At 38.1% G+C, this 22,092-nt stretch overlaps 1 protein-coding gene across 3 annotated transcripts in view; it reads left to right on the forward strand.

The window, feature by feature from the left end:
• The window catches only part of XRN1 (5'-3' exoribonuclease 1), a 231,974-nt gene that overhangs the window by 98,330 nt on the left and 111,552 nt on the right, over positions 1 to 22,092 (forward strand). For all 3 annotated transcript variants that reach the window (XM_079777345.1, XM_079777346.1, XM_079777347.1), the window contains exons 16-20: positions 708 to 877; positions 2,115 to 2,235; positions 2,336 to 2,434; positions 5,936 to 6,039; positions 10,001 to 10,132. In XM_079777345.1, coding sequence (XP_079633471.1) covers positions 708 to 877; positions 2,115 to 2,235; positions 2,336 to 2,434; positions 5,936 to 6,039; positions 10,001 to 10,132 — 626 coding nt within the window. The remainder of the gene's footprint in view (positions 1 to 707; positions 878 to 2,114; positions 2,236 to 2,335; positions 2,435 to 5,935; positions 6,040 to 10,000; positions 10,133 to 22,092) is intronic.

Here is a 22,092-nt window from a genome sequence, read left to right on the forward strand (position 1 = left end):
TGCTGCCGGTCCGGCCCTGCCTCCTCCTCTGGCCCTTGAAGCAGCTGCGGCCGCTGCTGATCCAGCCCTGCCACCCCACCCCAACACGTGTGCAACCTCCTCCTGTCTGTTCAACCCGTTACAGCGTTCCGGTTAATTAGCTTATTTCTCTATTTTATAGATAGATAGATAGATAGATAGATAGATAATAAGATCTGCTAAGCAAGTCCCCAATTACTTTTGCAATGCACACATTCATTCTTCTATGTGGACACTCACATCATTTTGTCCTTTAAAAATATTTTAAACCATTGTAATTCTGATTGGAATTATGTTAAATATAAGATAATTTGTTAAGATAAACATTACTGTACCATTGCAGAATTGTAAAGACAGTAATGCTTTATGATAAATAATAATTATGATACATTCACATTTAAAATTTGATTCTCTTCTTATCCACATTTTGTGACTACTGTTGGAGTAATAGGTCAGAGGAATTTGCAGAGGCAAGCGATATTCTATTATTATCAATCAAGTCCTTTGTCAGTGGGTAAATAGTATATTAGTTTTTCCTATAACGAAATGGAAAAGAATTCCATTAGTTAAGGTTTTTGTTTTTTTACACACAAAAATAATTCTGTATACTGAGTAAAAAGTTTTATTTTATATGTTGAAATTACAGAATTTTTATACTTTTAACCTTTCTCTTCAATCTTTACATTCAGAAGCGATTGTTGGAAGCCATGGAGACATGTAACCACTCCCTCAAAAAAGAAGAGAGGAAAAGAAACCAACATAGTGAGTGCTTAATGTGCTGGTATGATAGAGACACAGAGTTCACCTACCCCTCTCCATGGCCAGAGAAATTCCCTGCCATAGAACAATGTCGTACAAGGTAATGTTACTTGGTAATTTTCAAAAACTGTTAAGAGTCCCTACCTCATACCAAAAGTAAAAGTTTTTGAATATCTATTTGGGAAAATTAACAAATCATGTATAACAGTTATACTAAATTATTTATAATGAATTACACCAACTTACATCAAGGACCATAGCATCTTACTCTCTCTCTCTCTCACAATTGTTTATATTTTTCTCTGCTTTCATCACATTCTGCTTCTTTCTCTCCATCTTCTTGTGTTTTTAAGTATTTTCCTCCTGAGTGCATATCTGTATTATTCCTCAAAAGGATGTGTGAATTTTTGTTTCCCTTTCCAGTGTCTGGTCCCCGCATTATTTGACATGCTATGACTGTTGCCCAGCCACCCAATTAGAAAGAAGAAAAAAAGAAAGAAGGAGCTTCTCTATTTTCTTGCCTCAAACCCATATCTTCTTTATCTTCCTCGTTAAAATGTACTCCTTTTTTTTTCTCTTCTCTCTTCTTCCCTGCAAATAATGTATTCAGGTGGTAGTTGAGTTGCAAAGAAAGTAAACATCTCTCAGTTAATATTATTTTCTTCTTCTTTTTTTTAATCCTCACCCGAGGATATTTTTCATTGATTTTAGAGAGAGTGGGAGAGAGAGGAAAAGACAGAGAGAAACGTGGATACGAGAGAAACACATGGATTGGTTGCCTCCCTGACCAGGGCCCAGGCGGGGGAGGAGCCTGCAACCAAGGTAAGTATTCCTGACTGGAATAAAAACCCGGACCCTTCGGTCCGCAGGCTGATTCTCTATCCACTGAGCACCACTGGCCAGGGCAAGAATTTTTTCTTTTTTTAAAGCTAAGAGAAAGATGAGTAGACATTATAAAACATTTATTTTACATTCTGGGTTTGGGGAGATGGAGGATATGGAGATTTGTAATATACTTAATACATCCCTTTATTTTTAAAATTAATTATATATGCATAGTTTTGTTTTTATATAGTTTGTTTATATATATATTGTTTTGTTTTAAATGAGTGGGGAAAACTTCCATCCGTAACCTACAAGTATGACTATGTCTGGACCAATAACAACAGAGAATCTAAGTTGTCCTACTCTGTATTTTCTTTGTTTGTAGGAGTGAATTGTCATTGCCTTATTTAAAAGCAAGGATGATTCTTGCAAAATATTCAAGGGAATGCTGAAGAACTATGATTGCTTATAATGTATGAGTTTTAAATTAAATGCCTTGATTTGTTTTTTAGGTATAAAGTAATATCATTAGATGCTTGGCATGTAGACATAAACAAGAACAAAATAACCAGGGTTGACCAGAAGGCATTATATTTCTGTGGATTTCCTACTCTGAAACACATCAAACACAAAGTCAGTGGGTATTTAGTTCAGAATTTTTTTTATTTTATTTTATTGAATATTAAGTGATTATGGAGAAAGTTAAAATTAAATTTCCTGAACTTTTTAAAAGTTTTTTTTGAAGAAAAGCGGAGTTCAAGTATTCCAGCAGAGCAGTCGTGGAGAAAACATGATGTTGGAAATCTTAGTGAATGCAGAATCAGATGAACTTGTAAGTATGTTCTTTATTATATATTTATTAGGTACTTATTATGCACAAAACTGTCCTAACTATAACATGTTTACAAGAAGTCTGATATAGTTTCTCCAAAAGTTCACAGTAAATAAGGATAAAGTAAACAAACATTTACAGAAATAAAAGGACATGTATAATTGTGACATAAAGAGAAAAAAATGCTCTAGGAACTTTGAAAAGTAGATGAGCTGTGTGAGCTAAGTGTAGACCTGTAGATAAGAATAGGCTTGACCTGGGTGCTAAAGAAAAGATCATCACAATGAGGAGAAAAGGAAGGGAAAGGTATTTTAGTTGAAAGGAATAATAACAAGGCCTGGGAATTGCCATCAAATGTAAATGTGATGCATTATCTTATTCTTTTTAACCTTTTTGTATGTCTGGAATTTTTCTTAATACTGTTTCTTTTTTTTTAGAATAAATATGATGTATTTAAGGAGAAGGAACAGATAAACCTGACTGAAGTAGAGGACTTGTGTTGGGAAATAGTGGGCGATAAGTTTGAAAACACAAACTGAGCCAGATTATGGAGGACCTTGAATACCAGGCTCTGGAGTTTAGACTTCTTTTAAGCAGTGTTATCTTGAAATTGGTATTCTCTTAAAGGTTAATTTGGTGGCAGTATAAATAGACTAAATTGCACTAGAGAGAAATGGAAGAAAATGGAAAAGCCTTCAAGTTCAGAGATTGTGGTTATAGAAGCATTAGGCAATAAGGACATAAATTGTGGAAGTTGTAATAGATCTGGATCAGCAATTTTCAACCTTTTTCATCCCACAAGACACCAAAAAATATATGTTCTGCCCATCTGACAAGAAAAATAGGTATAACTTTGATTCATTCACACCGGATAGCTATTGCTCTATTGGCTGTCATTTTTTTATTTGACAATCTAAGGGAAAAGAGGTCAGTGTGTCTTACTAAATAGTCAAGTACTGCATGTTTTAAAAATTCTTGTGGCATACCGGTTGAAAATCGCCAGTCTTAGATGAACAAGACTAAATAAAATTGACATTTTTAAAAAATATATTTTTATTCATTTCAGAGAGGAAGGGAGAGAGAGATAGAAACATCAATGATGAGAGAGAATCATGATTGGCTGCCTCCTGCACGCCCCACACTGGGGATGGAGCCCACAACCCAGGCATGTGCCCTTGGCTGGAATCGGACCTGGGACCATCTACTCACTGAGCCAAACCAGCTAGGGCTAAAATTGACATTTGATCAGTTGTTTAAATCTAGGAGTTAAACAGAAGAAAATATTAAACGTAACTCTTAGGATCCATGCTAATTAACCAGAAAACAATTGCTGTTTACTGAAATAAAGAAGTTAAAATGGGAGAGCCCCTGATTTGAAGGGATTCGTGGTAAATAATGACGGAATTTTAAGGTGGTGCTACGGCTTGTAACTACAGCTGCCCTGCCAGTCTTTCCAACAGGGATCCACAGAGATTTAAACCCTAATGCCCTCAATCATCCCGTTGCATATACTGGATTAAACTTACTTTCTTATTTAGAATGGTGCTTTTTATGTACTATCCTTGGGAAAATTGAGAAGATAGTCAGATTGTTTATAATATTCTGTACTTTAGATGAAAAACCTCCATTGAGAAAGTGTGCTTATGCACAGTTTAATATCTGGAGCTAGAGCTTAGAACGTAGATAGGTATATACGGTCATCAGCAAGGAGGTGATGGCTGAGTCCTGGGGCTCATTTCCCTGAGGAAAAAGAATTCTGAGGATTGTAGGTCTCGGCATCAAGAAATACTCACAGTTATAAAGAGTGGGAAAGAAATAGTAAAAGTGACAATGTTCAGAGAGGTAAAAGAGAATGATTCCCAAGTTATTAGTATCATAGAAGCATGAAGTAGATGATGCATATGGTTCAAGAATAAAAAAACACACACACCAAGTCTGAATTTGTCATTTAGGCATTATTATTATTATTTTTTTTAATATATTTTATTGATTTTTTACAGAGAGGAAGGGAGAGGGATAGAGAGCTAGAAACATCGATGAGAGAGAATCATCGACCAGCTGCCTCCTGCACACCCCCTACTGGGGATGTGCCCGCAGCCAATGTACATGCCCTTGACCGGAATCGAACCCGGGACCTTTCAGTCCACAGACCGATGCTCTATCCATTGAGCCAAACCGGTTTCGGCCCTTTAGGCATTATTTTTGGCCTTTGATAATTCCATTCTTATAGATTGGTGGAGGCTGAAATTCCTAAAGATTAGTCTGGGGCTGCATAGATGGAAAGTAGAAGTAGCAGCCATTAAGCCTGTGGTTAAGAACTTGATCATTTAAAAGAAGGCGAGATACAAAACTGTAGGTAGAGAAGAGGCAGTTCATCAAGCAAAATTCAAACAGAAGAGAAATAGGGCTAGTGGAGAAAGGAGGTAGATATTAAAAGTACTGTAAAGGGGCCCGGCTGGTGGGTTCAGTGGTTGGGCAGCTAGTGTTCTTATTTTGTTACATCAACCACAAAGTGAAAAGAAATCAGATTTCTTAGGTTCTGTTTTATACTGTCTGGCTATTTGATGTGAAAAAATGAATAATAGCCTTTTTCTAGACATTTCTGTTTTTGTTTTGTTTTTCATTTTCAATAAGAAAAATAAGCAAGATAATCGTGAAATAATGGAATCATGAAATTTTACAACTGGGTGGGATTTTATAAAGCAACTAGTTCAACTCATTAATTTTACAAATTAAAAAACTTAAGTGGAAATTGAAAAAGGGACATTCACTCAGCTAGTTAGCAGCAAAACTAAGAACTCAAGTTTCTTGCTGAACATTGTTTTTGCTAATGTTGACTATTATTCTGGACAGTAATACATTATGGATCAGCACTCTTTTATTTTGCTGAAACTTATTTTCTCACCAAGTAATTTAAGTTAGGTTAGAATCAGTGGGCTGCTCTACGAATTAACTGCCACTGCTGTTGAGAAAATGAGTAGAAAGCAAGCTTCCTAGTGTCCTGATGTATACACTGCAGAAAAGTAGTTTACGTTGGTCATACTGTCTCTAATAAGAATACATTGGTAGAGAGGAAGGTAAACTTGGTTCACTTATACAGATTCATACTGAATTAAAAGGTGAGCAAAGGCATTTTAGGTAAAAACAACTGAAAATAATTTTTTTAAACAAGAAAGGAAAAAATTTAAACTCTAAAAGATCTCAATAGTCCTGGAGAATGTACTAGAAAGAAAAAAAAAGAGAAAATTAACTGAATTTCAGTGGATGTAAGATTTAAGTTGGAATAAAGTTGAGAAGAGCAGCACAACTAAGAACTATAGGGAATAGATATTAGAGAGAATAATTGACTCGAGTGAGCAAATGTTTTATCTGTTTTAATTATTATTTTATAGATTTTAAATGCACAGTTATAAACACAAGCCATTTTAAAATTAATATTGCTTCTTTAAAATTTTCTCCTGGACCTGACATATAAATGAACTTCTCTGCTTTTACTTTAAGAGTGTAGAAAATGTAGCTTCATCGGTGCTTGGAAAGTCTGTCTTTGTTAATTGGCCTCATCTTGAAGAAGCTAGAGTTGTTGGTGTATCCGATGGAGAAACCAAGTAAGATTTTATTTATAATTCTTTTTAAATTTATATTTGCTTTGCTATTTAATGGCTTTTATTGATACATTTTTAGCTGATAGAATTATTGATATATTTATACTCTATAGTAAAAATGAAGTCACACCACTTGAAGTTTAAACACTGTTGCAGTTTATTGTATATTTCTTGAGGTATTTTAGATGCATTTATTATTTTTCACTTTTGCCTTCTTTTCCTTTTAATAGCTTGGAAGTTCTATAGCCTAATTCTTTTCTACCAGTTATCATTATGTTATTTACCAAATATATTTCTCTTGATGACAAGAATGAGTAGCATATATAGGGTGTCCCCAAAAATATATATATACACTTTGAATGATTCTAAGTGTATTCTAAAGTCAGTATTCATTATTCAGAATTTAAGAGAATCTACAGAAATGAATAACTTTTTTGTCAATGCCTTTTTTAAACTTATGATGTTCTGGTCCAGGCACTGCTGATAATGTGAAGCAATGGAATCGCAAACATCAAGAATCATTTCGTTTGGTATTTGTGTCCCCTCAATTCATCAACTGTTGCCAGTTTTATACTTTAAACGTTATCTTCTAGGTATCTCCATAAAATTGTCTAGTGGATACATTTTTTTTTGTTCAGTACTTTTAATACCTACCTCCTTTCTCCACTAGCTTTATTTCTCTTTTGTTTGAATTTTGCTTGATGAACTGCCTCTTCTCTACCTACAGTTTTGTATCTAACTGCCTTTTTAAAAAAATACATTTTATTGATTTTTTACAGAGAGAAGGGAGAGGGATGGAGTCAGAAACATCGATGTGAGAGAAACATTGATCAGCTGCCTCTCACACACCTCCCACTGGAGATGTGCCTGCAACCAAGGCACATGCCCCTGGCCGGAATCGAACCCGGGACCCTTCAGTCCGCAGGCACTGAGCCAAACCGGTCAGGGCTAGCCTTCTTTTAAATGATAAATGCGAGCGTTCCCCCCATGTCCCGCGTGCTTCAGGGTTCAGGTTCAGGGTTCGGGCTCTGGAGGAGGCCGCACACAAATGAAAGAGACTAGAAAATATTAATTTGGGAATATTGGGGGCCAGGCTGGAGCCCAGCTCAAGAGGAAGGACTCTACCCCGCTCTGGCCTTGCCATCCTTTTATTCAGGTCTGGGGTACACCCATAGCCCTTAGGCAGGCAGTTCCAGTAATAGCTGGATGATATCCCATCAGCAAGGATTTACATAAGACTAAAAGGTGGAAGTTGCTTCAGCTACCTTTGTATCCACTAAACAGTGGGTGGTTGGCTCTGACCTTTCAGAGCTTCAAGGTTGACCCACCTTCCGGGTTCCTTGTCCACACCTCTCTGCTAGTGAAGGCAATGGGTGGCTTCCAACAGATAAACTTCATAACCATGGGCTTAATGGCTGGTACTCTACATTCCATCCAGCTTTGTCTGGCTGCACCCATTATTTCAAATCAGTTAAACCTGAAAAGGAGTGAAAGTTAAGTGAGTTATTAGTTGTTAAAGCGTGTCCCCTCAAAAATGTTCAAAGCTTAGTCTGGCTGAAAAGAAAGGAACATCAGTTGAGCTATCAGCTGTTAAACTGCATATACATGTTTTGGGGATACCTTGTATTTAACCTTACCTTTATTTACCATGTCCATCCTAGACTTCTTTTAAATAATAATTTTTTTAAACACTGTTTTCTATTTTAAAAACAACTTTTTAAAATTTTATTCGAGTTCACAATCATTTTGTCAGTGATTATTTAGGCTAGTTATTCTTTGTCGTCTTTATTTCATGTAAACTTGGTCTGATTTCTTATTCTTTTATTTTCATGTAATTTTTTTCCCCAGAGAAAATGAGGGGATCTTACGTTTTCTGAGTTATTAAGTGATCAAATGATCTCTTTTGCTTTCTTCCCACATAGGTTTAGAATTAGAGACCCAGTTATTTTTCTTCAGATCTGTACAAACATATCTTAATTATGTTCTGCCATGTGCTTTTCTTAATGAGAATTCAGTGTCAGTATGAATTTTTCTTTTGTGGATATTTGCTTTTTTGTATGAAATTGTGAGGATTCTTTTTAAGTCATCAGAATTCGCCGAGACCGGTTTGGCTCAGTGGATAGAGCGTCGGCCTGCGGACTGGAAGGTCCCAGGTTCGATTCCGGTCAAGGGCATGTACCTTGGTTGCGGGCACATCCCCAGTAGGAGGTGTGCAGGAGGCAGCTGGTCGATGTTTCTCTCTCATCGATGTTTCTAGCTCTCTATCCCTCTCCCTTCCTCTCTGTAAAAAAAATCAATAAAAATATATTTAAAAAAAAAACACAAAAGAATTCAGTCCCTCTGCCTTCTCGATGAAATGCATTTTATCAGTTTCTTATTTTATGGATCATGCTTTTGGTCTAAGAACTCTTCATGTAGCCCTAGGTACCTGAGATTTTTCTCCTATATTTCAAATAGTTTTCCTCCTTTTACATTTAAACCCATGATCTACTGTGAGTTGATTTTTATATAAATGTAAGGTTTAGATCCAAGTTCCCACATTTGCCTATGGATACTCAATTGCTTCAGCACCATTGGCTGAAAGGGATACTCCCTCAAAAGATTGTTTTTACACTCTTGTCAAAAACAGTTTAGCACCATGTGATTTTACTCATATATGGAATCTTAAGAACAAAATAAACAAAACAAAAAAAATAGATTCATAGATTCAGAGAACAAACTGATGGTTGCCAGAGGAAGGAGAAGACTGGTGAACTGGATGAAAAGGGTGAAGAGATTAAGAAATACAAATTGGTAGTTATAAAATAGTCACGGGGTTGAAAAGTAGAGTATAGGGAATATACTCAATTATAATGTAAGAACTATGTTTGGTGCCAGGTGGGTACTAGACTTAACAGGAGGAATCACTTTGTAAGTTATATAAATGTCTAACAACTACGCTGTTCTGTTCACCTGAAAATAATATAAAATAATAATTGAATGTCAACTGTAATTGAAAGAAAAAATATTAGTTGAGTTGAGCACATTTCTGTGGCTCTGCTACTTCTGAGTTCTCCCTTCTGTTCCAGTGATCTGTTTCTGTCTTTTGTCTTGTTACTGTAGCTATGTAGTAAGTCTGAAACTTACGTAGAGTTATTCCTTCCATCTTATTTTTATTTTTCAAAATGGTATTAGCTTTTTGTTCCTTTGCCTTGTTATATAAATTTTAGAATAAATTATTCTACACCTATAAAAATCATGGAGAGATTTTCATAGGAATTGTATTAACCCTATAAATTAATTTGGGGAGATTTAACATCTTTACTGTGTTGAATCTTCTTACCCAGTGGATCCATTCATCAGTGTTTCGTTTTTCAGCATACAGATGCTATACATATTTTGTTAGATGTTAAATCAGTATTTAAATTACTTGGGAGCAACTGAAGAGGTATTTCAGTTTTCTCAGGTAGTATATAGAAATACAGTTGGTTTCTGTTTATTGACTTTATATCCTAGGACCTGGCTGAATTTACTTCCCTGCTTTTTTTTTTTTTTTTTTAAGACTGCAAGCCAGTATTTTGTAGGATTCTGGATTTACCTGGCCATTTTCTCTTAGTGTCACTTAGGTGGATCCTCCATCCCACAAATTTCCTGTAAACTGGAGCTAGGTGTAGTGGCTTGTAGAATCAAGTTAAACTCTTTTAGCAAAAGTACTTTATTGAATTTCAGAGTACTTTATAATCTTTATATTTTTGTTGTATATTTAGTTTGGTGTCTTAAGAGAGAAAGAAAATTAATTTGTTTTTAAATTTTGAATGAATTTTTACAAGATTTTGTTCTGTACTTTATAGTACAATTTTTAAAAAGATGGCTTTTTTTCTATTATACCATGTGGAAACCTTTTTACTTTGAAGATTTATACCACTAGAACTCTATATTAAACCACAGATTTTTGGGTAATATAATTTTTATATGAATTCTTAAGGTTTTACATGGAAGAACCTCCAGGCATACAGAAGCTTTATCTGGGAAGAACTGCTCCACCATCTAAAGTGGTTCATCTTGGAGACAAAGAACAATCTAACTGGACCAAAGAAGTGCAAGGAATTTCAGAATAGTGAGTGTCATTAAAAGTATTTAATATCATAGAACTAGAATCGGATTTAATATACTTATCTTCTAACTTATTTTCCACTTAACAAAGTAATCACTCTGAATACTGACTACATCTTCATTTTATGTTCTAAAGAAAGTATTAAGTTCTAGTTTAAAATAATACCTGGTTAGCAGCGGTTACAGCCTTGCTCAATTTGTCATTGAAATACTTCATTATGTACAGAAAAAGGAAAAGACATGATCACTTAGTACTGGGAATAACATTTAATAGATTGTTGCCTGAATTTGAGAATTATTTTTACTAACTTAAAGCCATTGAATTTCTTGGCCACATGTAAGTAATAAAAATAGGAGGGAAGACTGTACTTGGATTCTCACCTTCTTGCTTACCCACTCCCCTTCACTAAGCCCATATGCCCCGGAATTCAGAAATGCAAGGTTTGTATCAACCAAATAACCTAAAAGCTAACCCTCCTCAGAATGCTTATTTCCAGGGTCACCATGATTCCACCCTAAGAGTTCCTCTCTTTCTTCATTTAAACACTAGGATTTCCACAACCAAAACAATGATAGACTGGCAGTGACACATGAAATCCTATATAATAAAGAGCTAATATGCTAATAGTCATCATGCCATAACAACTGATCAGCAGGAGGCTGTGTGCTCTGCTAGGCGCACGCGGGTGGGTGGGAACTTGATGCTGCGTACTTCCAGAAAAAGCCTCAGCGGCTGTCTGAGGCTCAGGTAAGCCACAGATGGCGGCGGCTGCTGTGCCAGGGCCGGCCGAGACTCAGGCAAGCCGTGGATGGTGGCTGCCGCTGCCCAGGGCCGACCTAAGGCTCAGGCAACGAGGGCCAGGCCTGAGGCTCAGGTAGCGGTGCAGCTGGCAGAGGCATGATGGGGGTGTTGCCTTCCCCAGATTGCCAGGTCGCCTCCCACAGAGGGAGGCCAGCAGCAGCAAGGGGGTAATGGGGGTGGTGCTGTCCCCTGATTGGCTGTGGGGAGCAGGCCTAAGCCATCAATAGTACATCCCCTGTGAGAGGGGGCAGACCTGGCTGAGGGACACCCCCCTCAGTGCACAAATTTTCATGCACCGGGCCTCTAGTGGTATTATAAATGTATATCCATCAGTCCTCCTGTTTAAACTGTAATAGCATTCACTATAGAAGAGGAGAAACCTATTCTACGATTTTGGAGCTAATACCAGGCTATAATATCCTTATTCAAAGATGAGTAAACAGGGAAAATCTTAAAAAAAAAAAATCTACTGTAAATGAAGAAGGTAAATATAGCTCTTAGGAGGTAGAGGTAAAGCCTTCCAACAGTATCAGAAGCCCCTGTTATAGTTCATATCTTTCTGAATTTTTATAGCACATAAACAAAAATCATAATAATAAATTTATTTTATTGATTACCTTAACCTTTTTTTAGATAGTGTGCTCCATAAGGTAGGGAACATAACTGTTTTTATCACCACTCTGGCTCTCATTCCTTGGCATTCAGTTAATATTTGTTTGAATGAAATAGAGATTGTCTTAGTTAAGATTCTTAAAAGGAAAAAAAACATTATTCAAAATACTATGAGTTTAGTCATTTATTTTTTATTTTTTTTAAAATATATTTTATTGATTTTTTACAGAGAGGAAGAGAGAGAGATAGAGAGCTAGAAACATCAATGAGAGAGAAACACCGATCAGCTGCCTCCTGCACACCCCCCCACCGGGGATGTGCCCGCAACTAAGGCACATGCCCTTGACTGGAATCGAACCCGGGACCCCTCAGTCCGCAGGCCGACGCTCTATCCACTGAGCCAAACCAGCTTCGGCTAGTCACTTATTTATATAACAATTCAATTATTTATTTATATGTGCTGAGTACAGTAGTTGGCAGTATACCATCTACACTTATAAAAGAGAAAGATGCAAGTTGACCGTAACTTCGCGAAGCCCTCCACCAATCAATCAGGAGTGAATAATCAAATTAACCCAACAAAAATGGCGGGTTAATTTGCATATGCAGGTGCCAAGCATCTGGGGGCGAGGCGGGACGCTTGTGTTGTCTCCATGGCAACAACGCAGGCGTTCCGTACCCCCCAGGCGGCTCCAGGCCGGAGTGAAGACGGTGCCAGCAGCCAGGGGAAGGAAGGCCTATTCTTGCACAAATCTTCGTGCATCGAGCCTCTAGTAGTGAATAAAATCCCACAGTCCTTATATTTGTTAAATGTACGGCTGGTAGATGGGTTATGGATGTTAATGTCTTGTGTAGTTTGTTTTTTTAATCACACTGAATCTATGATAATTACTCTGAAGGAGTAGTACCATGAGACCATATAATAGCAGGGTTTGACCTAATTAGGGAAGAATTTGCTCTAGTCAGATAAAACTTTCCTGAGGAAGTGTAGATTAAACTGGTACTTAAATGTGGAGTAGGATTTGGTCAAAGAGTGAAAAAAAGCATATTTCAGGATGAGTAACGAGTTACATGCAAAATCCCTGTGGCACAAGGGAAAGCAGTATGTGTCATGGCTAATGTGGCTACAGTGTTGGAATCAAGAAGGAAGATGAGGCAGAGGAAACAAAAGAGGCAAGCTGAAAGGTAAAATAAAAGCCAGGAGGTTTACATGTTATACTATGGAAATCAAAGAAAAAGGGTGTTTCAAAAATAAAGGAATAAGACATGTAAAATGTTTTGTAAAGATTAAGCAAGAGCTATTTTGGTTAAGAAAGGGGTCTTCCCCCCGCCAACATGGGAGGCTGCGCTGAATTTGAGCCTGGGTGCGCGAACTTGGGGAGTTTATTTCCTGCAACTAGACTCCACACCCACACGGAAGCTGCGCTGAATTTGAGCCTGGGTGCAGGGACACGGGGAGTTTCTTTCCTGCAGTCCACACCTACGTGACCAGACCTTGCGCCCACACAGGGAGGTTGTGCTGAATTTGAGCATGGGTACACGACCAGACCCCACACCCACACAGGGCGGCAGAGCCACCTGACTTTGATTCAGGGCAAGCGCACACGGAAGGCTGTTTACCGCAGGGCGGGAGTGGACCTCCTGCCGACAGTGCAACTGTACAACCCGGTCCCCTAAGCAGACGGGACCCTGATTACCCACGCGAGAGGAAACACTGAGCACCAGTTACCTGACCCTGTTTCCGATTGCGTGCGCCTGGGATCCCTGATTCCCAGTGCATTCATACTAAGAGCCAGTGACTCCAATTCTTGTCGCATGCATACACAGGGACCCTGATTCTTGGTGCAAGGCCACACTAAGCAACAGAGAATCTGATACTCGATTCTTGGCGCAGGCACAGGGGATCTCTGACTCCTGACACGCACTAGGGGACTCTGATTTTCGGCACAGTACAGTGTGGTCTCTGTTTCAGCATGGTGCAGGCAGGGCCCCTGATCCTAGGTGCGCACATGAGGCCACACTAAGTGTTGGTAACTCTGATCCTGGGCGAGCGTGGCAATCACCAACCCATGGCAGCCACACATCTTAGTGTCGGAGCTCTTCAGTGACACTCGGGGGGTGCAAAGTTCCCACTTCACACGGCCCAGGCCCCTGCAATGTGAAATTTGAACCTTCTGGTGATAGAATGGGGTGACAACAAAACAATCCCCAGAGGAAATGAAAGGAGGAATCGCCAAGAAAGGAAATAAGTGAAACCGAGGCATGCAACATGACGGAAAAAGAATTCAGAGTGATGGTTATACAATTCATACACCGAATGGACAAGAAAATCAACAACCTATGCAAAAATCAGGAAGAAATCAAAAGTGATAAAGGTACAATCAAAAACACCATGGAAGGTTTCAACAGTAGATTAGAAGCAGCAGAAGACTGAATTAGTGAGTTAGAAGATAAGTTAGAGAAACAAGCCCAATCTGAACAGCAACTGGAGAAAAAAATTAAAAAACAGGAGGAGAGCCTAAGGGAGCTTTGGGACAATGCAAAACGTAGTAACATACGCATAATAGGGCTGCCAGAAGGACAAGGAGAGCAACAAGGATTAGAAAATTTATTTGAAGAATTAATGACAGAAAACTTCCCTGATTTGGGGAAGAAAAAAGTTACACAATTACAGAGTCCCAATCAAAATGAATCCCAAAAGAACCACCCCAAGACACGTCATAATTACAATGGCAAATGTTAACAACAGAGAATCTTAAAAGCTATAAGAGAGAGAAATAGAGTTACGTACAAAGGATCCTCCATCACATTATCAAATGATTTCTCAACAGAAACACATCAAGCTAGAAGGGAATGGAAGGAGGTATACAAAGTGATGCAAAGCAAAGAACTGAATCCAAGAATACTCTATCCAGCAAGATTATCATTCAAAATGGAAGGGGAATTCAGGAGCTTCACAGACAAAAAAAAAGGCGAAGGGAGTTTATCACTGCCAAGCCAGCAATGCAAGAAATGCTAAAGGGAATGCTGTAAAAAGAAGAAATAGAAAGGGAGGAAGGAACACAGGCATAAACTACACAAATGGCTACAAATAAGTACCTGTCAATAATAACATTAAACGTAAATGGATTAAATGCTCTAATCAAAAGACATTGAGTGAATGAATGTATAAGAAAACATGACCCATATATATGCTGTCTACAGGAAACCCACCTCAACAAGGGACTCACACAGACTGAAAGTGAAGGGATGGAAAAATATTTTTCAGGCAATTGGAAATGAAAAGAAAAAGCTAGGTAGCAATACTTATATCTGACAAAATAGACCTCAAAGTGAAGACTATAACAACAGACAAGAAAGGCCACTTCATAATTCTAAAGGGAACGATAAAACAAGAGGATATAACTCCAGTACACATTTATGCACCCAATGCAGGTGCACCCAAATACATTAAAAAACACACACAAAACTTCTGGAAGATATCAGGGGTGATATTGACAGCAACACAATCATAGTAGGAGACTTTAATAACCCGTCAAAATCACTGGCTAAATCCTCTAGACAAAACATTAGCAAAGAAACATCAATCCTAAATGACTCACTATGTCAGATGGACTTAATCAACATCATTTGAACATTCCACCCCAAAAATACAGAATATACATTCTTCTCAAGTGCACATGAAACATTTTCAAAGATAGACCACATATGGGACACAGGAAAAGTCTCTCCAAATTCAAGGGGATTGAAATAGTATCAAGCATCTTCTCAGATCACAATGGCATAAAATTAGAAATCAACTACATTAAAAACAAACACAAAAATTCAAACAATTGGAGGCTGAATAGCATATTATTAAACAATGAGTGGGTTACCAAAGAGATCAAAGAAGTAAAAAAAACACATCCTAGAAAGAAATGACAATGAAAACAACAATCCAAAATCTTTGGGACACAAAGCATTCCTAAGAGGGAAGTTCATAGCATTTTAGGCCTACCTCAAAAAAAAAAAAAGAAAAGAAAAGAAAAGAAAATCTGATAATAAACTATCTAACTCTGCAACTTGAAGAATTAGAAAGAGAGCAACAAGAAAAGCACAGAGTGAGCAGAAGGAAGGAAATACTAAAGATCAGAACAGAAATAAATAACACGGAGACAAAAAAAAAAACACAACAGTACAGAAGGTCAATGAAACCAAGAGCTGATTCTTTGAAAGGATAAACAAGATAGATGAACCTTTAGCCAGGCTCACCAAAAAGCAAAGAAAGAAGACCCAAATAAAATCAGAAACGAAAGAGGTGAAATAAAAACAGACCCCACAAATACAAAAAATCGTGAAAAAAAAATAATATGAGCAACTCTACTCCAACAAACTGGTCAACCTAGAAGAAATGGATATATTTCTAGAAAAATAGGACCTTCCAAAACTCAACCAGGAGGAATAAAAAAATCTAAATACGCCGATAACTATGGAGGAAATTGAAGTAGTAATCAAAAAACTTCCAACAGAGGAGAAACCAAGATGGCGGCCTAGGTAAGCACCTAAACTGCCGCCTCACACAACAATTTCAAAACAACAACTGAAAGACAGAACGGACATCATCCAAAACCACAGGAAAGCTGGCTGAGTGGAAATTCTACAACTAGAAGGAAAGAGAAAAGCTCATGGAGAATCAGAGGAGCCGCAAAGCGCTGAGGTACGGAGATTCACGCACAGAGAGGAAGGGCGGCTGAGTGCCTGGCTGGCGGGAGGGGAAAGGAAGCCCCCGACTGCACTGAACCCCAGTTTCGGCCGAAACCCCGTGGACCCAGGCTCATACGGGTAGAGTCTGGACTGTAGAGAAAGGCACACGAAGACTCAGAGACTCGGACACTCGGGGGAGCCGCAGCGGGCAGGGGTCTGGAGGCGTGCGCGCGCGCCCGTGGTGAGTGCGCGCAGAGAGGTCTGACTGCGGAGGTTGCCACAGGCTTTCCATAGTGGAAGGAGACGGAAGCTTCTGACTGCACTGAATCCCAATTCCAACTGCACTGAAACTCAGATCCGGGCGAGCCCCTGGAGGACCCATGCTCTTACAGGGGGAATCTGGACTGTCAGGCAGAAACTCAGGGGATCCGTGGAAGGCAGAGGTCCTGAGGCGCATGCGCAAGAGCAGGGCTGACGGGAAGCCAAGACTGTCTGCTCAGCCCTGAGACTCCGCCCCATCCAAGCTGAGCACAGAGGCTTTTGCAATTTTGCAAGTCTGGTCCTATAAGGCTGTCTCCAGCACAGGTATCCCGGCATAGACACAGCTGATACAGCCAGTTGGTCTGGAAGTCAATTTCTCCCAGTGATACCAACAACAATCAAGACAACTACAGCAAGGCTGTACACACAGTCCTCAAAGGGGAGCAGCAAGAGTGTCCACCTCAGGTAACTGGGGAGACGGATCCACCAGGCCATATAGGAAACCTAGCATACAAAGCTACCCTACCAACTCAGGGAAGCAGCGAAAATGCGGAGTCAAAGAAACAGACCACAAATGAAAGAAATGGAAGAGAACAAACGACTGGATATAGAATTCAAAACCACATTTATAAGGTTTTTCAAGAATTTTCTAGAAAAGGCCGATAAATTTAACGAGACCCTTGAGGATATGAAAAAGGACCAACTAGAAATTAAACATACACTGACTGAAAGAAAAAATATTATATAGAGACCCAACAGCAGACTAGAGGTATGCAAGAATCAAGTCAAAGATTTGAAATACAAAGAAACAAAAAACACTCAACCAGAAAAGCAAAAAGAATCCAAAAAGTTGAAGATAGTGTAAGAAGCCTCTGGGACAACTTCAAGCGTACCAACATCAGAATTATGGGGGTGCCAAAAGAAGAGAGAGAGCAAGATACTGAAAACCTATTTGAAGAAATAATGACAGAAAACTTCCCCCATCTGGTGAAAGAAATAGACTTACAAGTCCAGGAAGCGCACAGAACCCCAAACATAAGGAATCCAAAGAGGACCACACCAAGACACATCATAATTAAAATGCCAAGGGCAAAAGACAAAGAGAGAATATTACCTACAAGGGAGCACCCATACGATTGTCAGCTGATTTCTCAACAGAAACTATGCAGGCCAGACGAGAGTGGCAAGAAATATTCAAAGTGATGAATAGCAAGAACCTACAACCAAGATTACTCTACCCAGCAAAGTTATCATTCAGAATGGAAAGTCAGATAAAGAGCTTCACAGATAAGAAAAAGCTAAAGGAGTTCATCACCACCAAACCAGTATTATATGAAATGCTGAAAGGTATTCTTTAAGAAGAGAAAGAAGAAAAAAGTAAAGATAACAATTATGAACAACAAATACATATCTATCAACAAGTGAACCTAAAAATCAAGTGAATTAAAAATCTGAGGAACAGAATAAACTGGTGAATATAATAGAATCAGGGGCAAAGGGAGTGGATTGATAATTATCAGGGGGAAAGGGGTGTGGGGGGTGCAGGAAGAGACTGGACTAAAATTGTACACCTATGAATGAGGACAGTTAGGGGGAGGTAAGGGCAGAGGGTGGGGTGGGAACTGGGTGGAGGGGAGCTATTGGGGGGGGGGAAGGAGAAACAATAGTAATAATCTGAACAATAAAGATTTATTTTTTTAAAAAAAAACTTCCAAGAAACAAAAGCCCTGGACCAGACGGCTTCACAGGGGAGTTTTATAAAACATTCAAAGAAGAAATGAAACCTATCCTCCTCAGACTATTCGAAAAAATTCAAGAAGGAGCACTTCCAAGCTCTATTCTACGAAGCCAGCATTACCCTAATCCCAAAACCAGATAAAGACAATACAAGAAAAAGAATTACAGGCCAGTATCACTCATGAACATAGACACCAAAATCCTCAACAAAGTTCTAGCAAATTAAATCCAGCATTACATTAGAAAGATCATACACCATGAACAGTGGGATTTATTCTGGGGATGCAAGGATGGTACAATATCCACAAATCAATAAATGGGATACAGCACATAAACAAACTGAGACAAAAAATCACATAATCATATCAATCAATTCAGAAAAAGCATTTGACATAATCCAACACCCTTTCTTGGTAAAAACCCTCAGCAAGTTGGGAATAGAGGGATCATATCTCAACATAATAAAAGCCATATATGACAAACCCACAGCCAACATCATACTCAATGGGCAAAAACTAAAACCATTTCCACTAAGAATAGGAGCAACTCAGGGATGCCCACTCTCACCACTCCTGTTCATCATAGTACTGGTAATACTAGCCATTGCGATCATACTAAAAGAAGAAATAAAAGGCATCCCAATTGGAAAAGAAGAAGTAAAACTGTCCTTCGCAGATGACATGATATTGTACATAGAAAACCCCAAAGACTACATCAAAAAACTACTAGATTTAATAAATAATTTCGGCAATGTTGCAGGATACAAAATTAGCACCCAGAAGTCTGTGGCTTTTCTATACACCAATAATGAACTCACAGAAATAGAAATTAAAAAAGCAATCCCATTTACCATTGCAAAAAAAAAAAAAAAAGAATTCAGATACCTAGGAATAAACCTAACCACGGAGATAAAGAACCTGTATTCTGAAAATTTCAGAACGCTGGAAAAAGAGATGGAGGAAGACATGAACAAATGGAAGAAGATACCATGTTCATAGATTGGTAGAATCAACATTATTAAAATGTCCATACTACCCAAAACAATCTATAAATTCAATGGAATCCCGAGTAAAATACCAATGGCATACTTCAAAGACCTAGAACAAATTCTACAAAATTTCATCTGAAATAAAAAAAAAAAGATCCCAAATAGCTACAACAATCTTGAGAAAGAAGAACAATGTTGGAGGGATCACAATTTGATATGTAGATATCAAGCTATACTACAAAGCCATTGTTCTCAAAATTGCCTGGTACTGGCACAAGAACAGACATATAGACCAGTAGAACAGAACAGAGAACCCAGAAATCGACACAAGCCAATTAATATTTGACAAAGGAGGCATGAACATACAATGGAGTCAAGACAGTCTCTTCAATAAATGGTGTTGGGAAAACTGGACAGATACATGCAAAAAAATGAAACTAGAGCACCAACTTATACACAAAAATTAACTCAACATGGATAAAGGACTTAAACATAAGATGGGAAACCATAAAAATCTTAGAATAGGCCATAGGCAACAAAAGAGCAGACATTTGTCGTAGCAATATCCTTACTGATACAGCTCCTAGGGCAATGGAAACTAAGGAGAAAATAAACAAAAGGGACTACATCAAAATAAAAAGCTTCTGCAGCAAAAGAAACCATCAGCAAAACAAGAAAGCCCACTGCATGGCCGAACATATTTGCCAATGTTATCTCCAATAAGGGTTTAACCTTCTGCACTCGGATGTCGAGTGTGACTCGACACGGTTAGCATTAGAATAAAGGAATCGAGAAAAAAGCGAGTGCAAAGGGTTAATCTCCAACATTTACAGAGAACTCATACAACTTAACAAAAGGAAGATAAAGAACCCAATCAAAAAATGGGCAAAGGACCTAAATAGACACTTTTCGAAAGAGGACATTCAGAAGGCCGAGATACATATGAAAACATGCTCAAAGTCACTAATCATCCGAGAGATACAAATCAAAACAACAATGAGGTACCACCTTACACCTGTCAGAATGGCTATCAATAAATCAACAGACGACAAGTGCTGGAGCGGATGTGGAGAAAAAGGAACCCTCCTTCACTGCTGGTGGGAATGCAGACTGGTGCAGCCACTGTGGAAAACAGTATGGCAATTCCTCAAAAAGTTAAAAATGTAACTCCCATTTGACCCAGTAATACTGCTTCTAGGAATCTATCCCAAGAAAACAGAAACACCAATCAGAGTGGATATATACACCCCTATGTTCATTGCAGCACAATTTACAATAGCTAAGATTTGGAAACAGCCTAAATTCACCTCAGCAGATAAGTGGATTAGAAAACAGTGGTACATCTACACAATGGAATTCTACACTGGTATAAAAAAGAACGAATTCTTACCATTTGCAACAGCATGGATAAAACTGGAGAGCATTATGCTAAGTGAAATAAGACAGTCCATGAAAGAAAAATACCACATGATCTTACTCATTTATGGATAATAAAAAACATTATAAACTGATAAACAAAAATAAATACAGAGGCAGAGAAGCATAGAACAGACTTTCAAGGTATAGTGGGAAGACTTTGGAGGGGTGGGGGGTAGGTAAGAGATCAAATGAAGGACTTGTATGCATGCATATAAGCATAACCAAAGGATGCAATACACTGGGAGGTGGGTGAGGGTATGAGCCCGGGGATAGGGGAGGCTCGGGGAAGGTCAATTGCGGGGAAAAAAGACATATGTACTACTATTTGTGATACTTGAAACAATAATAAAAAAAGAAAAAACTTAACAAAAGAGAAAGGGGTTTGTTCTTATTCACACAAGGGAGTGAATTCTAGTATCTGCTAGTTCAGGATCTGTCAGCCAAGAAGGGTAGTTAAGACTGCATAATTCATAACCACTCAGGTTTATTTATTCTGTTCACGATTCTCTTAAATTGCTTTTCTTTACCACAGTATTTCCTTCATATCATCCCACATTTGTCCCATCCTCCCACACACCCCAAGTTCTTTGTAATCTCTCTTCTAAGGTGAACCTCACAAGAACACTGTTGCTCTTCCCCTGAGGGTTTACTTATTTATGATTTTGCACATAATGTCAGTAGAATGAGGTAATGATCCCATGGCTCCAACAAGAAGTAATGTTTGTGCAAACCATTCTTAGCTCTAAGAGTACTACAGCAAGAATGTAGAACCTACTACAGGCAATCCTCAGGTTACATAGGAGATCCGTTCCTACGGTGCGACGTAACTCGATTTTCACCGTAAGTTGTAACCCACCTACATAAGCACCTTCGTCAGTCACATGGAGCACATACACGGCAGTAATGAAGTGAAACAGTAAAAAAAATTTAAAAGAAAGATAACAATTCCTGACCTTTACTTGTGGTAAATAAATAATAAAAAACATAACGCACATATGTACATATGTCGAAATGACAGAACTTTTTTTTTTTAATAAATACTGTAAATGGGAGATGCCAATGTAACAACAAAACAATATAAGTCTAGTCCAACATAACCCGAGGACTGCCTGTACTTATCTTGTTATATATCATGAATCTTATTAACCAAAACATGTTCTCATAAATTTAGCACATCCTTTTTCTCTGAACATAAGACATAAAATATTTCTATGAGTACCGAATTATATGATTTTATTTTTAGAAACCTTCTAACTATACCCATATGCTGTTCCTAATAAATTTTTGTATTCCTGTTTAACATTTAGTTTCTAATAGATACTAACAATAAGAGATAGATTAAGAAAGTCATAGAATTAAGTGAAATTGGTTTTGGCTTATTCAAAGAGATTTGATCATGTGTAAAAACAAATGGCTAGAGAGGTACAAAAGAGAAAGCAATACATTTGAAGATGAAACAAGA

The sequence above is a fragment of the Cnephaeus nilssonii genome (genome assembly GCF_951640355.1).
Source record: "Cnephaeus nilssonii genome assembly, chromosome: 7".
In the NCBI taxonomy this organism is placed as follows: Eukaryota; Metazoa; Chordata; class Mammalia; order Chiroptera; family Vespertilionidae; genus Cnephaeus; species Cnephaeus nilssonii.